We start from the raw sequence: 17,271 nt of genomic DNA on the forward strand, positions 1-17,271 counted from the left end.
ACCGGGCAAAGCGTGCATCTTGCGCATAGGTTTCGACTATGCTTTGTACAAAATATATGTCCTCTTCAGGAGCCACTAAATTCTGATACATGACAGATAGGTTTTGACGTTTCAAAAAACACCTACGCTCTGAAGTTGGCTCCGGGATAGAGCATAACCCATATACTCTTCTTTTATCTATGGTATAAACTGTCATTTCGTGGAATATTTAGTCCCGCGTTCTTTTCTCATTTTTGTGCGTCGCGTCGGTTTCGTTTCAAGTAAGCGTTTTATTATATTTTCTGCTTTTTCTTTTCGTGTAATTAGAATTCTTTCGTTCTGTTGCTATTTCTAATTCTATTCTTTTTTTTTATTTGTTTATTTATAACAGTTTTTTTCACATATTTCGGTTCGGTTTTTCGTTTTTTTTGCTCTGGATCGCTTTCCTTGCGTTGCTTTTTTTGCTCTAGTAAGCTTCTTATTATAATTCATGCTTATTTTTCATATTTCATAGTTACAATAAGTGTTTTTTAGGATTTTTTACTTAGATTGCGTAAGTTTCTTTTTAGTTTAGTTAAGTGTTTTTTTAGATTTTTACTTAGCTTGCGTAAGTTTTTTTTTCCTTTCATATTTTTACTATTTAGATACTTACTTTTATTTCACTTTAGGTTACATTCTATTTTATAAGCTTATTTTTAGATTTTGCTCATTTACATTACTTACTTTTATTTCACTTTAGGTTACATTCTATTTTATAAGCTTATTTTTAGATTTTGCTCATTTACATTACGTTACATTCTATTTTATAAGTTTATTTTTAGATTTTGCTCATTTAAGTTTATATTTAGTTTAGAATTAATATCATTTAGATACTCACTTTATATATTTACTTTTTCGCTTCTAATTTTCTTTACATTTATTACGATACGTTTTATTACCTTCATTACTTTTATTTTATATTTCACTTTATTACTTTACTTATGTGGCAACATGGACAGCGACTTTTTCTGTACCGAGTGTCAGATTCCATTCACAGCTCGTAGCTCCTTGTATCGCCACATGAGACAAAAACATGACAAAGAGCCAAGAGCTGTTTATCCCTATGCATGTGCTTTCTGCCTTCAAACTTTTAAATTTAAATATTTATTAACTCGTCATGTGAGCCAAGTTCATAATAATATCCCTAACCCTTCACCTGCCCAATCTTCTTCGGTATCTTTTGAAGACATTACGCACCTTTCCTCCTCCACTAAAACAAATATAAAGCATCCTTCTTTACCCACCTCATATACTACTTGTTTGACATCACCTTACAATTTACTTTCACCCACATCAGATCCTCTTCACAAACATCCCCACGTAAATTTATCGCCGCATACTTGCACTTCCTCTATTAAAGTTCAAATTCACACGCCTCCCATTCCCAGTTCCCCAATCAGTACTAAAGAAAATTTTACAGGTATGTAGTGCTTTTATATATGTACATTCATTTTATTTATTATTGTGTTACATATAAATCATTTTTGTAGGTACACCATCAACAAAAGAGAAACTAAGATATCCACTTTCTGCTTGCTCATCTTTTACCTCTGCTCCTTCCATATCAGATCGTCTTCACAAACATTCCCACGTAAGTTTATCGCCACATCCTTGTACTTCCTCTACTAAAGTTCAAATTCACACGCCTCCCATTCCCAGTTCCCCAATCAGTACTAAGGAAAATTTTATAGGTATGTAGTGCTTTTATATATGTACATTCATTTTATTTATTATTGTGTTACATATAAATCATTTTTGTAGGTACACCATCAAGGAAATCCAGAATAAAATGTCCACTCCCTCCCTGCTCCTCTGTTTTTTCTAGGTACACAGGTTTATACGATCATATTGAGTTTTATCACAAAACTACAATTGATTATGAACAGTTTGTGTTTCAAAACATTAAAGGTTTGAAGTCTTCTCTCTCATAATTTATAACCCTAATTACACAATTACCTACATTTTTGACTTTGTAGTTTTTGAATTGTGGAAAGCGGACATAGAGCGGAAGGAGTTTTCGCATTATGTAAAATGCAATTCAGGATATAAATCAAAAACTGATGACAAGACAATTTATTTCGATTGCCACAGGTCATATACATATGACCAAAAACCCACTGTATGCTTGTTTACTAAAACGAGCAACAAAACCGGATATGCTTGCCCATCAAGGATTAGTTGTACTATTAATCACAATGGAACAGTTCATGTTGAATTTTGGAAGACACATGTGGGACACAGTCAAGATATAAAATTTATTTCGTTAGATAAGAGCCTGAAAGAACATATCAAGGGTAAATTTTTAATTGACTTGTATGATTATAAAACTAAATACATTTTTGTTTTATTAATAACTCTACAATTTTTTTTATAGATCAAGTTATAGCAGGAATTTCAGATGACATAATCTTGGAAAATATTAGAAATGCAGCATATGAAGGACATTTACCATTAAGGGCATCATTAATTACCAGGAAAGATATACGAAACATCAAATGCAAAGCTGTGATACCATATACTACATATCTAGACAAGAACGATAAAACCAGTGTTGAGAAATGGTTTGAGAACAATAAAACTAGCAACATTTACAAAATTTTATTTTACAAAAAGCCAGGCCTACAAGATGATATATTAGAAGAAGACGATGTTTTAGTGGTTATAATGACCACGGTGCAGGCTCAAATTTTAAACGAATTTGGTCATGACAAAATATGTATCGATGGAACGCATGGTACCAATGCATATGGATTCCATCTGCATACTTTACTTGTAATCGATGAGTTTGGTGCAGGATATCCTGTTGATATCGTTTAGGCTTCTGAATTGGTTTGATTTTAGAAGCATTTCCCTTTCCAAAATGCGATTATCCAATCCGGTGTTTGCTGGAAAGATTCTTGCACATGCATGGACATGCTTACAAATGTTGGTTCTTATTAAATAATTCACGCATGTGCAGGTTTTTGAAACTTTATAATGTGCATTAACATCTTCAGTAGACTGAACTCGCCATTCTTTATGTTCTATTTGTTTTCTTATATTACTAGGTACGATTTTAAAACTTTTTACATGACTTATCCTCACTTGTCTCTTAGGTTTCTCTGATGGAATGCATCTCTTTCAACTTTTGAAACACCGTCAATGGTTCTGGCCAGACGCCTGCAGTATTTATGTCCTAGAATCTTGCTCTTTAATTTGTTATGATAGCTTTCAAGAAACACGTTTGTATTAATTCCTAAACTTCTCCTGAAACAATATGCCCATAATAAATATACTATATTATATATATATATATATATATATATATATATATATATATATATATAATAGAGAAAATAATCCAAGTTAACATGTTCGTTCGTTTTCAATTATGTGTAATAAATCTACTCGGAATACTTTTAATCACTTATAAATTAATTTTTTATTAAGTCGATTATTTACACATATCGGGATGTTCATGTAACTTGCCTCAAGGCAAAATACCAATACCAACTAGTTAATTTTAGCCTTTAGAGCCCCCTTCCAGCTTCTTGAGACATGCCATGTACAAAGCAAGTGGTTGTCTGTTAGGGCGCGTCGTCAGACATAAAAGTAGTAGTAATAACTTTTCCCACTGCGTCATGTATTTACTTGAATATGGTTTCATCTTGCGGGTTGGAAAAGCAAAATGCAACAGAATAGCCTGCACCAAACTCATCGATTGGTACCATGCGTTCCATGGATACATATTTTGTCATTATAACCACTAAAACATCGTCTTCTTCTAATATATCATCTTGTAGGCCTGGCTTTTTGTAAAATAAAATTTTGTAAATGTTGCTAGTTTTATTGTTCTCAAACCATTTCTCAACACTGGTTTTATCGTTCTTGTCTAGATATGTAGTATATGGTATCACAGCTTTGCATTTGATGTTTCGTATATCTTTCCTGGTAATTATTGATGCCCTTAATATATAATATAGTATAAAACCTGTATACTTCAGTATAATAATTCAAATCTTTTTCCAATATTTAATATATTCATTCACAATATGTTAAAAGTTGGCTTTTGTTTTCCATTATTTATTTTATTTATTTATATTATTTATTTTATTTATTTGTGTTCTATTATAAATTTCTATTCTATTCTCTAGTTCTATTATCTATATATATTATTTATAGATGATTATAAATATTATTTTCAATATTTTTGTTATTCTTTATGATTAACCATTACTTTGCTAATTATTAGCATGTGCAAAAATACAGAGTCTCATATTTCACCTCCTCTTTTTGTGAACTGTAATAACAAACGATTAATTGTGGACAAATGTTACTTATCAAATTATTGTGACTTTAGGCGATAAGCATATTTGAAATGCTACATATATTTGACCATAATTTATAGTCTATTTTATTTTGGAGAATGGTGAAGAAATATTATAATAACGCCATATTCTCATTTAGTCTTGTTTCATGATGGCAATATATCAATATGGACTTTATGACGTTTGCAAATATAATGTAGCTATTTCATTTATATATATAGAGGATGTGTGTGTTTGTGAATATGTATTTTTACAATAATTTGATGAAAATATTGATAAGTTAATGTAAAGAATATACTGGTGAGAGATATCAATTGTATAAACATGTTTCTCTATGATAAGTACTTGAATATAATACATTAGTGGTGAAAGATAAGTATTGAAATAAGACTTTTTTCGGGTGATGAAAGATATTGATTAATCTAAGCATATTTATGTTAATATATTTTCCGTGTGGTGAAAGATAGCATTTCTACAAAAAATACGGTTTTTCGGTTGGTGGAAGTTATATAACAAGGTTTCTGTCCATACTTCCATTTAAATTTTAAAATTCAGTTTTCATTTATTGTTCGGTTTAACTTTGGTTTGGCTAATCATTTCTTCAAAATGCAATTCTTCTCTCTTTTTTATCTTTAATTTCAATGTTTATATTTATTCTATATTATTTATATTTATTCTATCTTATTTATATTTATTCTATATTATTTATATTAATTCTATATTATTTATTACATGTTTCCTGTGACATGCTTTATATTGTAAATAGTACCTATGTGTATATATTTTGAATAAAAATATTTGATGAAATAGATGGTTTTAATTGTGTTTCTTATTACCTATGTTAATCATTGTTAGAAAAAGTAATCAGATCACTTAAAGATAAAAATAGGCAACAATATCGGACTGAATTTAAGTTTATTACATTACTATACATATGCTAGCCTTTAATATATATATATATATTGATTGTTTCTTTTCCGAACAGTAAATCCAATAATAAAAAACAATTTGTTTTTTGAAGATGTTTAATACGACGTTTCGGAACTAGGTACGTTCCATCATCAGGTTTATTCTGTAATAATTTATATATCCATATCACTAATATTTTTTTGTTAAAAACACTCGATTTTTTTGGAAGATATTTGTAGATGTTACGACTACACAAGACTTAAACACACTGACATATATATATATATATATATATATATATATATATATATATACATATATATATATATATACATATATACATGCATACATATGAGTTAAGTTCTAATAATCAGATGTTACATGCTACAAGACTCTTGTAGCTATTTTGATGTTCAGGCTGAAGTCCTAATATTAATTCAGTGAACCCTACAATAGAAATAAAACACACTAAGCAAACAAAAACAACCTGAATAACATTTACCTGGGTAAATAAAATAACTATACTAAGACACTCTGCGAAGCCCTAATTAAAAATTTCCTAATAATTTCTAACAAAACTGTACTAGGTTTTGAATAACTATATGTTTGGTTCCCTGAAATAATATTGGTTGTGAAGAGACAATGTATGACCATGTAAATGTAAAAGAACCGCTTTCGTAAATAATTATATACTTACAATTGGGATTTCTATTTAACTGTCTAAAAGGTGTCTAAATGTGAGAGGTGAGAGACAATATAACAATGGGTGTACTATTTTGACGTTTGACAGTTTTGTTTTTTTGTTTGACAGTTTTGTTTGACGCACATAGGTTTTTTGTCTTTCAATGTTGTTACACTTTGTTCATTCTCGGTTGAGCGTCGTATGTTGGTATGACAAAGAAATGTGATATTATCATAAATTAGCTTCGTGTGTCCTCTTCTATACAAACAACCTAACCTATAACAACGTGTATTCTGAGTGATTTAAATGATTCTAATTATATATTAAATAAAGATATTCTACTTGTTAGATGCTTAACTTTAACATTCACTCAGTATTTATCACTTAGATCAAATACGTCAACTCTGGCTAACTGAAATTAAATCACACATTAATATAATACACACATATAATGATAACAACCAATAATATTTAGTCAGGATATATTTATTACCATTTAGCTGCTGTTCAGCCTAGATCTTTTAAATCAAGATTGCAGTTAGGTTTGTCGGTTTTTTTTTCATCGACGTTTTGGATCGAAACGTCTTATAGAATAAATGCGCGTCATAGTATATTACAGTGCGTAAATGTGTGCGTATTATGAAGAAGATAGATTTTTTAACTTTTTAAATGGCAATAACTCAGAAATGGTGACTCTAAAGAAAAAAATGTATGAATATACTTTTGTAGATAATGTTATAATAAACAAATCTGTCAAACATATTTTTTTATATATGTCATAGTGGTAATAAAGAAAATAAAACTTGTATGTGTATTTTTGGTTATAGTATTACTAAATATGCACTGATTTTAACTATCCGTGAGATGGACCAATTTTATGGTAATAAAGAAAATAAATAATAACATTAACCAAAACACAATTTAAAATATAATATGATTTATTTGCTGGATGTGGCCTAATCGTATAGTAACATAGTATACTTCACAAGTTCACTCTGTATTACAAAGATAAGACCCGCGCGAAATTTGAATACACAAATACTTTTGTCCACATGGTTTTCGTGAAAAATTTGAAAAACTAGAATTTTGTACCTTTCACTTGAATAAAAAAAATCGCAGATGTCGGATCGATGGGGACTTTTGACATTTTATTTGTAAGGGCCTATTTAACATCTGTACCAAATTTCAGCTCTATGCGAATTGTTCCTAACTGAAGGCCTTTTTAGCTTTAATTTGACTGGTGTATTATTGAATGAAAGAATATAGTTCTTGTACTGATATTTTTAACGTTTTATCATATCGCTTTCATTTGCGATAAAATGTTTGACACAAAGAATAATAATATAAACATAACTAAATATCAGAGGTTTTTTGAATCTAGGTGATGCTGTGGATAAATGTAAATCATATATCAATTTTTTCTCGAATTTTTCTGCCAGCAAATTGATTATCAGACTAGAAAATAAATAAAGGACTCTACTGACGAGCAAACTAAATATAGAAATCTGAAGAAAAAGGACTCTACTGACGAGCAAACTGAATTTTTCTGTAGAAATGTAAGGAAAAAGGACTCTACTAACGAGCAAACTGAATTTTTCTGTAGAAATCTAAGGGAAAAGGACTCTACTGACGAGCAAACTAAATATCAGACTAGAATATAAAGAAAGGACTCTGCTGACAAGCAATTTAAACATCAGACTAAAGGATTGAAAAAGGACTCTACTGACGAGCAATTTAAACATCTGATTAAAAAATAAAGAAAGGACTCTACTGACAAGCAAATCAAATATCGGACTAAAAGATTAAAAAAAGACTCTACTGACGAGCAAACGAATTAGCAGTCAAGAAGATAAAAAAAAATACTAAAGAGCCCTAATATTGACCTAAAATATAAAAAGGGACTCTACTGACGAGCAAACTGAGTCTCAAAATGAAATGAAAAAATAAAACTGTACTGGCAAATAAAAATAAAGCAAACAAAATAGAAGGTGAAAAGAAAATAAATTTCAACCTGAAAGTTAGAAAGAAAATTAGTCTTGAAATGTTGAAAAAATAAACTCTACCGACGATCAAACGGATTCTTGGCCAAAAATATAAATTGAAATAATGTGGCAGGGTGATTCACTATTTGCTAAAATCTCAAATTCCCTATTTATTTTCCCCAGTCTCTCCTAAATCGCCAACAGTAGGTACTTATCATAAAATTTGTGGAACATCGAAGAGTACAAAGAAAAGGTCCTTTCTGCCATCCTGTAAAAAAATTATATCGGCCAAACAAAGAGTGGAGCACCCCCCGGAGATCGTAAATAAAAATCGGTAAATAAAAATGAAGAGTAAAAATGCGGAAAAACGTAAAAGGCGATCTCGTATTATAAAACTACATTGATAAAAAATATATGCAGTGGTGGTCAAGGACCTGATAATGGACTCATTTGGTACAACTGAGGGACAAATCTTGATAATATCATTTATGTCTAGTATAATATATTAAAAAAAATTAGTTTTAGTATTTGTTCTTATGCTAGACTCATCACGAATTAATATATTTTTATTACAAAATTGTAGTACAAACGGTGCGTCCTGCAGAATTTTTTGAATTAGTGCATTTAAACAAATGAATTAGTTTTAGTATTTGTTACTTCTGCTTGACATAAGGCTGCCCTAGGCGGGTATTAACCTTTCCCACTCGGACGCTCCGGCGGCAAAATTCATATAAATTTCGAAAGGGTTAATTTTGCAACTAGAATCCAATCATAATTCGTAATTATGTAAGTGTTTGTTACTGCTGCTTGACATCAGGCTGTCCAAGGTTGCTTGTCAGTAGAGTTCAATCTTTTATAATCAATTGTAAGATTTTTTTATCCTTGATTTTTTTTTAAATTTCTTGGTTTCTATTTTGTTTGCTTGTCAGTAGAGTCCTTTCTTTATTTTCTAGTCTGATAATCAATTTGCTCGTCAGTAGAGTCCTTTTTTATATTTCAGGCCAATACTGAATTTGATTTTTCTGTTAAAGTTGGGATTTTGTTTATTTGTGAATAAAGTCATTTTTAATTTTTTTTTTACAAAATTTGAGTTTGCTCATCAGTTCTTCTTCATTTTATACCCAAGCTTGCAGTTTTGTTTACTCGTCAGTAGAGTCCTATTTATTACTTTAGGTCAATTTTCAGTTTGCTCATCGAATCCTCTTTTGGTCTATTGTGTTTATATTTAATTTGCTCGATAGTAAAATCATCTATTTGTCTTTCAGGTCTATATTTAATTTGGTTGTTAGTAGTTAGTAGTTAGTCTTTTTTTAAAGTTAATTTTGTTCATCGGTAGAGTTTTCTTTTTCATATAGGTAGAAAATTTCTACCTAGAAATCTACTCTACCTAGAATTCTACCTCTACTAGAAATCTACTTTGCTCTATATAATAGTCTCATTTGCATTTCCTATGCTACTATTTTGTTTGTCAGTAGAGCCATTTCTTTATCGTCTAATCTGATATTTAATTTGCTCGTCAGTAGAGTCCTTTTTTATATCTTGGGTCAATATTAAATTTGCTCGTCAGTAGAGACCTGTTTTTACGTTCTAAAATTACTATGTAATTTTTTTATCAATAGAATCCTTTTGTAATTTATCACATATAAGTAAATAACAACAACTTGCCAATGGGTCACAAAATATTTACTCCGGTCAAAAAATATATTATAAAAATATTCTCAAACTTTGTTTCCGCACTTTGAGAATCACACACAATGCATCTCTTCTCCTTCTATCCCTTTCATGCATTTTGAGCACGCACACATGCTTGTGCGCTCGTATAGCGCTGTCTCTCTCATTCCCTTTGCGGAATATATATACCTCTATATCTTCGTCTTCGTCGCACACAAGTCAGTCGTATGCCGTTCTTGTTTTTTCAGAGAAATTCGTATTGCTGACTTTGTCTAATGCATACTTAGGGGAATACAAAGAAGTAAGGGATAGAACACAGAGATATAAAATTATTTAAATTTTATAGTTTTAGTAATAAGTATACGTTTTGGAGAGCTAGCAAAAGGACTATACTGACGAGCAAATTAAACAGAAATATCTACTAAAGATAAGAGAGGGCTCTACTAACAAACAAACTCGTTAATACAATTAACAACTGATTAAAACAATTTTAGTGAAACTGTATGCAAAAAGCTCTGATTGTCTTAATGAACACACTCAAATATTATAGGCTTATGAAAAGTGAAAGATTTTGAGAATATTTTTATAATATGTATATTTTTGATCGTAGTAAATATTTTTTGGTCTATTGGCAAATTGCTGTTATTTTACTTACGTCTAACAAATAAAAACAGGAATCTAAAAAATATTAAAAGACTCTACTGAAGAGAAAATCAAATATAATTCTAGAATCAATTTCATATAAAGAAAAATAGAACTCTACTGACGAGCAAATACCATAGAAATTAAAAATGGAACTCTACTGACGAGCAAGAAAAATAGGACTCTACTGACGAGCAAATAAAATCGCAAATAAAAATAGGACTCAACTGACAAACAATTTACATAGCAAGCAGAAATAGGACTCTACTGACTAGCAAATTAAATAGCAAGAAAAAATAGGACTCTACTGACGAGCAAATTCCATAAAAATAAAAAATAAAATAAAATACACATAAAAAATAGGACCTTACTTACCTACAAATACAATAGCACTCTTATATTGGACTCTACTGACAAACAAATAAAATAGTACAGTCAAATAGGACTCTACTGACAAGCTAATTACATAGAAATTAAAAATGGGACTCTACTGACGAGCAAGAAAAGTAAGTAAGTATGAGCAAATTACATAGAAGTTAAAAACCCTACTATCGAGCAAATAAAATAGCAAGAAAAATAGGACTCTACTGACAAACAAATTAAATAGCAAAAAAAATAAGGACAAGCAAATTACATAGAAAATATAAATAGAACTCTACTGACGAGAAAGTTATATAAATACGTAAAAGAGGACTTTACGAATGACCTAATTAAATAAAAAGAAAACTATTCTGATGAATAGTTCGATAAAAATAGTTTGAAGAGCAGAAAGGACTCTACCAAAGAACAAAAAGGCCCTTACTTAAGAGCAAAGAGAACTCTAATTAAGATCAAAAGGGACTCTACTGGAGAGCAAAAAGGAATCTACTTAAAAGCAAAAGGGACTCTACTGAAGAGCAAAAAGGACTCTACTCTAACCCACCCGTCTCCCTCTAACCCGTCACCTATCTTGCTCTCCCGCTCTATCCCTCTCTCGCTCACGCCCTCTCCCCGTCTCTTTCTCTCCGACCACCACCAAACACGCATAGTGCCGTCCCTGTCTGGCGGTCTGCTAATGTCTGGTAAAATGAAATTCAGTCCGCATTCACACTTCACAGGTAGTGGAGGTGCTACTAAAAATTGTGAGACATCAACGAAAAACAATATGCATACATTAACTGGAGCATAGGTTGATAAATAAAGTTTTAGAGAGAAGTTTGAAAAAAAAAACAAAAAAATCTGTTGAAGAGCAAAAAGAACTCTACTTGTGAAAGGAGTTTTAGTGAAGACTGTTTTAAAGTTGTGACAAAGTGCAAGTTTTTAGTAACAAAAGTTTGTGTTAATATTGTTAGTACTTGGTGGTTGTCGAAAACTTTGGAAACAATTTTGGATAAACTGATAAAACAACCGGCATCACAAAACTTGAAAAAACTCAAAAAAGTGTGTGCGTCCAGAATTTTGTACTAAAGTTTAGTCCTTGCTAACTAATGTTAGTACAAGTACTATTTTTAGTACTTGGTGGTTGAAAATCGATTCAACAAAATTTGACTTAAAACAATAAAGTAAACTGATAAAACAACCAGGATCATCAGTCAACAAAACTTGGGCAAACTCAAAAAAGTGTGTGGGTCCAGAATTTTGTACTAAATTTCAGTCCTTGCTAACTAAATTTAGCACGAGTACTATTTTTAGTACTTGGTGGTTGAAAATCGATTATCCACAAAATTTGACTTGAAACAATTTTGTGCAACAAAAGTGAAACTATTTATGCTGATTATATACTAAAATTTAGTTGTGCTTACTAAATTTAGTATTTTCAGTACTTGGTGGTCAAAAATAGTACTAGAACTAAAACTTACTCAAGTAAAAATACAAAATTTGTACTAAAATAGTTGTGTCTAACAAAATTTGTACAAACTCAAAAATTAGTGTGTATCCTGTTTTGGTACTAAATTTTGGTTCCTGCTAACTAAATTTAGTATAAAGTACTAGTTTTTTTAGTACTTGAAAAGCCATTAAAACCTGCCAGTTTGTGCAAAAAATTTATATAAATTCAAAAATTAGTGTGTGATACTAAAGTTTAGTTTTCGCTAACTAAATTTAGTATTAGTACTAAATTTTTTAGTACTTGGTAGTTAAAAATTGACTTAAACTTGCTTCACTAATTGTTTGTGCCACAAATTTGGTGCAAACTAAAAATCAGTGTGTGTATGCTGTTTTGATACTAAATTTGGGTTCCTGATAACTAAATTTAGTATTAGTACCAAATTTTTTAGTACTTCGTGGTTGAAAAACAATTAGATCCCGTATCGTTAGTGTGTTATGCAAAAAAAAACTTGGACTAACTATAAAAATTAGTGTTTTTGTCTAGAATTTTGTACGAAAATTTGTGTCAAGAGGACTAAATTTAGTATACAGTACTATTTTTTAGTACTAGTTAATTGAAAGTGAAAAAAATTAGTGTGTGTATCCAGAAATTTGTTTTTTGCAACAAAATTTACCTTAAAGAACTATTTTTGTGTCTACAAATTGCTAGTTGTACAAACATTTTTGGAAATGTTGGAAAATTAGTGTGTACGTTACTAAATTTTGGTTTTTGTTACTAAATTTAGTACTAAAACTGTCGGACGTCAAAAAAAAGTTGCATCTAGTGCTCGTGATACAAAAATAACAACAAAAAAGTGCTTTTTGCTTCAATTTTTTCATTTTCTCTCAAGTTGTGTCAACGTTCAATTAATCTTGTGGTCACAAAAAATATTCCAGGACTCTAAAAAAGTTTTTTGTCTGATTCTGGGAACAGTTTTTTTACGACCTGCGTGAAATATTATCTTTTGTTCAACAAAAAACAGGTTCAAAAATTAGACAAAAGTGGTAACCAAAAGCTGTAGTTATAAAATAAAACATGAACAAAAAAAAGTTAAAATCAAATAACAACAAATGATCAACAAAAAAGTTTTGGATTTGTTTTTATTTTATTTTCCCAAAGTTTTTTTTTAATTTGTGGTGATGTGGTGAACAAAAGTTGTGTGGTGACTTGTTTTTTGGATACAGTGACTCCAGGATTAACCAGGATACTAGATAGTATGATTAATTAAGTATATATTTTACTTTAAGTTTTGTTAAATTTTAGACAAAATGGCTACGCCCAAATTTTTTATCCTATTATTTTTTGTGGTACATGGTGTCCATTCTTTGTGTCAATACGAAAAGGATGAGACTACCAAAGTGTTATCCAAAACCCAAATGTCGTGTAAAATCAGGACGTTGGAACGTAGTTCCGAAAACTTTTCAAATTTAGGTGTCACCAGCCAAAAATTAGAAGTTTTGACCAAATTCAACATATCTTGTAACGAGATGTTGCTCTTCGAGAGCAACATCGGGGACGGTTTGTTCCTGATATTCCAGGCTTTAAACGAGTTGAATATAGAAAATTGTAAGTTTTTATTCTTACCTAAATTTGCATTTCACGGTTTGAGCCAACTTAAAAAACTATCAGTGAAATCTAATAACCAACTCTGGGGCGCTAATAAAAACTTGAACATATCCCAAGAGTCGTTCCAGGGTTTGAACGAACTCCAAAGCCTAAACCTGGCAGGTAATAATATAAATTTGTTGCAACAGAATACTTTGTGTCCTTTAAAATCTTTGCAGACCTTAAATTTGACTGATAATCGTATCAAATCTGCAAACGAGTTAGGGTTTCCTGCAGGTGCAGAACGTTGTTCTGGAGGCGAAGAATTGGTGACTTTGGATCTGAGTTACAACAGGTTGGCAAATATTGGTGATTTTTGGCAAATTTCGAAATTAAGGCGTTTGCAACAACTGCACTTGCAGCATAATAATATTACAGACGTGTCCAGTGGAAGTTTGATAGGTTTGACTAGTCTAAGGATCCTAAATTTGTCGTTCAACAAACTTGAAAGTTTACCAAATTTGTTGTTATTCAATTCAAGAGAAATCAGGGAGATTCATTTGCAAAACAATTTGTTATTCGAGTTACCCAAAGGTTTGTTTTATCGTTTGGAACAACTTTTGGTGCTTGATTTGAGTTCTAATCAACTGTCCAGCCATCATATTGATGAAAATATTTTTACAGGTTTGATCAGACTTACTGTTTTGAATTTATCCAACAACGCGTTGACACGTATAGACTCCAAAACCTTCAAAGATTTGTTCTTTCTACAAATTTTGGATTTAAAAAACAACTCCATCGGATACGTTGACGAAAACGCTTTCCTACCTTTGTACAACTTGCATACCTTAAACTTGGCTGAAAACAGGTTGCACCAAATCGATAACAACTTGTTCAACGGTTTATTTGTTTTAAGCAAACTGACTTTAAATAACAACTTGATCAACTCCATAGACATCAACGCTTTTAAAAATTGCTCGGATTTAAAACAACTCGATTTGAGTTCTAACCAAATCACCAGGATTCCTAAAGCAATCCAGGATTTGCAGATGCTTAAAAGTTTAGACTTGGGCGAAAACTTGATTGAAAATTTTGAGAACGACAGTTTCAAAAATTCAAACCAACTTACAGGTTTGAGGTTAATAGACAATCGTATAGGCAACTTGTCCAAACCAATGTTCCAAAATTTACCAAACTTGCAGGTTTTGAATTTGGCTGAAAACAAAATCCAGCAAATTGATAGGGATACTTTTGATGGTAACCAGAATTTAGAAGCTATACGCCTGGATAAAAATTTTCTGATGGACGTTGATGGTATTTTTTCAAGTCTGTTGAACCTACTGTGGTTGAATTTGTCGGAGAACAATTTGATTTGGTTTGATTACGCTTTTGTACCATTTAACCTAAAGTGGTTGGATATCCACAACAACTATATAGAAGTTTTGGGTAACTACTACAAAATCCAGGACAAGTTGAAACTAAAAACTTTAGATGCTAGTCATAACAGATTGACGGAAATTTCTAACCTGAACATACCTGATAGCGTAGAATTATTGTTTATAAATAATAATTTTATTAGGAAAATCCACGCTAACTGTTTTTACTATAAAAAGTACCTAACCAGGATTGATTTGTACGCGAATGAACTCAAACAAATGGATTTGAATAGTTTGAAGTTGCCTAAGGTTTTGGAAAACTCTGGTGGCAAAACCAACACAGAAGTTTACCTAAGTGGTAACCCTTTCCGTTGTGATTGCAGCATGGACTTTTTGCTAAATATAAATAATATTTCCAACAACGATTTGATAACGCACAGGTATCCCAAAATCATGGACTCGGAGAACATTGTGTGCAACGTTGAAAACAATGTAAGAACCAGCAAAACTTTACAACTAAAAACAATGAAATCCTCAAACTTCTTGTGCGAGTACAAGTCCCACTGTTTCGTCTTGTGCCATTGTTGTGACTTTTTTGCTTGCGAATGTGAAATGATATGCCCATCAAACTGCAAATGTCTAAACAATCTCAACTGGTCCACCAATATTGTAGATTGTGGAAGTTCTGCCAATAATGGCACCAGTAGTACAGAGATACCAAAAAATATACCCTTTTACGCAACTGAAATTTATTTGGATGGTAATAATTTCCAGAAACTTGACAACCATGTTTTTATTGGACGCAAAAACTTGCAAAAGTTGTATTTGAACTCGAGCAACGTCGAGGTGATTAGTAATGAAACTTTTGCTGGTTTACTCAACTTGCAAACTTTGGACTTGTCTAATAATAAACTACAAGTGTTTGAGGGTTTTGAATTTGTTAACTTGGACGCGTTAAAAGAACTATATTTACAAAATAATCAGTTAACCCATATTGATAACACAACTTTCAAGGGCTTGACCAGTCTGGAGGTTTTAAGACTGGATGGCAACAAATTAGTCAACTTCGTTGACTTGAACATGAAAACCATGCAAAAAATTTGGCTAGGTTCAAACCAGTATGCATGCTGTTGCAAAAACTTGCAAAAAATCGCTAGTTTTGTCCAAAACAACCTGCTAAAAATCCAAGACTTATCCAATTTACACTGCGTTTCAGGTGGCGTCATCCAACGTTTAAACATCGAATCCGACAAAAACGTTTGCTCAGAATTCTACGTCAAAAACAATGAAATTTCACAAGACTACATCTACTTACTAGCCACTGTACTCATTCTATTCCTTCTAGTAATCTTCAGCATCCTACTATGCTTTGTTATTAGAAAAAGTTTGAAAATCTGTCTGTACTCCAAATTTGGTGTCACCTTATTCGACCAACCAGAATTCGATAACTTGTTGTACGATGTAATGATTTTGTACAGTGAAAAGGATTTGGAGTATTTGCAGAAGTATGTTTTGGTGAATTTGAAGGATAAGTTTAAGATTTGTTTGTTGCATCGTGATGGACAAGGTACAAGTGTCCAAGAGAATTCTGAGAACTCCAAACGCCTAGTTTTGATTTTAACGCGCAACTTTTTGCAAACTGAGTGGATTAAACCGAATTTGCGCCAGGTTTTTAGAAATTTAGCAATCCAGAAACGTCTGGTAGTATTAAAGGACCAGAAACTACACAGGCATGACCTGGATGAAGACTTCAAACCCTTTTTGAAGACTGCTAAAGATGTGATATCCACTGATGATAAAAACTTTACAAAACGCTTGCTGTACAATTTACCGAAAGTTGGTAAGAATTTGCAGCAGCTGCAAAATCTGACAGCAACTACTCATACTTTAGAGAATAACACGACAACAGGTGCCATTAGGCAACAGAATTGTGTCAACGTAAACGCCAAGGCTGATATGTACGATTTTGAAAACTACGAAGAAAACAATTACTACTCGTCTGCGACGACGGCCACTGAACACATCTACTCCAGCATAGACTCGGACTAGAACGAAGAAATGTACGCCAAAATAACTTCGATCCAAATTTCGGTCAGCATCCTTCTAATTTTGGTCAACTGCCTCCGAATTTTGGACAAGTTCCTCCGCCTAATTTTAGGCAAATTGACCCTAGTTGGGTGGGTCAATTCACGCCCAATAGGGTACCTTATTTAACTTAATAATAAAATATAATATAATTTAGAAGCCTATAAAATATATTTTAGAGTATTACCTAAGAAAATTAGGTATTTAA

The 17,271-nt window shown here is 31.4% G+C and overlaps 2 protein-coding genes across 2 annotated transcripts; both read left to right on the forward strand.

Moving 5' to 3' along the window:
• The first annotated feature begins 916 nt into the window (after window positions 1-916).
• Window positions 917-3,179, forward strand: LOC113381918 (gastrula zinc finger protein xFG20-1-like). Its single transcript, XM_026620563.1, has 5 exons — window positions 917-1,438; window positions 1,509-1,709; window positions 1,780-1,926; window positions 1,995-2,312; window positions 2,393-3,179. Exons 1-5 carry the CDS (start codon window positions 970-972, stop codon window positions 2,833-2,835), a joined length of 1,578 nt encoding a protein of 525 aa, XP_026476348.1. The 5' UTR covers window positions 917-969; the 3' UTR covers window positions 2,836-3,179.
• Window positions 3,180-13,325: 10,146 nt separating this feature from the next.
• Window positions 13,326-17,027, forward strand: LOC113381919 (toll-like receptor 7). The gene has a single exon (XM_026620565.1). The coding sequence runs from the start codon at window positions 13,326-13,328 to the stop codon at window positions 17,025-17,027; it is 3,702 nt and encodes a 1,233-aa protein (XP_026476350.1).
• Window positions 17,028-17,271: the final 244 nt, after the last annotated feature.

This window comes from Ctenocephalides felis, unplaced genomic scaffold (genome assembly GCF_003426905.1).
Source record: "Ctenocephalides felis isolate EL2017-DRISC unplaced genomic scaffold, ASM342690v1 CF-g0.4_SCAFFOLD_03199, whole genome shotgun sequence".
NCBI lineage: Eukaryota > Metazoa > Arthropoda > Insecta > Siphonaptera > Pulicidae > Ctenocephalides > Ctenocephalides felis.

Bases quoted from the DNA above. Each gene is read 5' to 3' on its own strand.
- LOC113381919 (XM_026620565.1), top strand. From the start codon at position 13,326: ATGGCTACGCCCAAATTTTTTATCCTATTATTTTTTGTGGTACATGGT.
- LOC113381918 (XM_026620563.1), top strand. From the start codon at position 970: ATGGACAGCGACTTTTTCTGTACCGAGTGTCAGATTCCATTCACAGCT. The intron at 1,710-1,779 runs GTATGTAGTGCT...TCATTTTTGTAG, and splicing joins TACTAAGGAAAATTTTATAG to GTACACCATCAAGGAAATCC. The intron at 2,313-2,392 runs GTAAATTTTTAA...TTTTTTTTATAG, and splicing joins CCTGAAAGAACATATCAAGG to ATCAAGTTATAGCAGGAATT.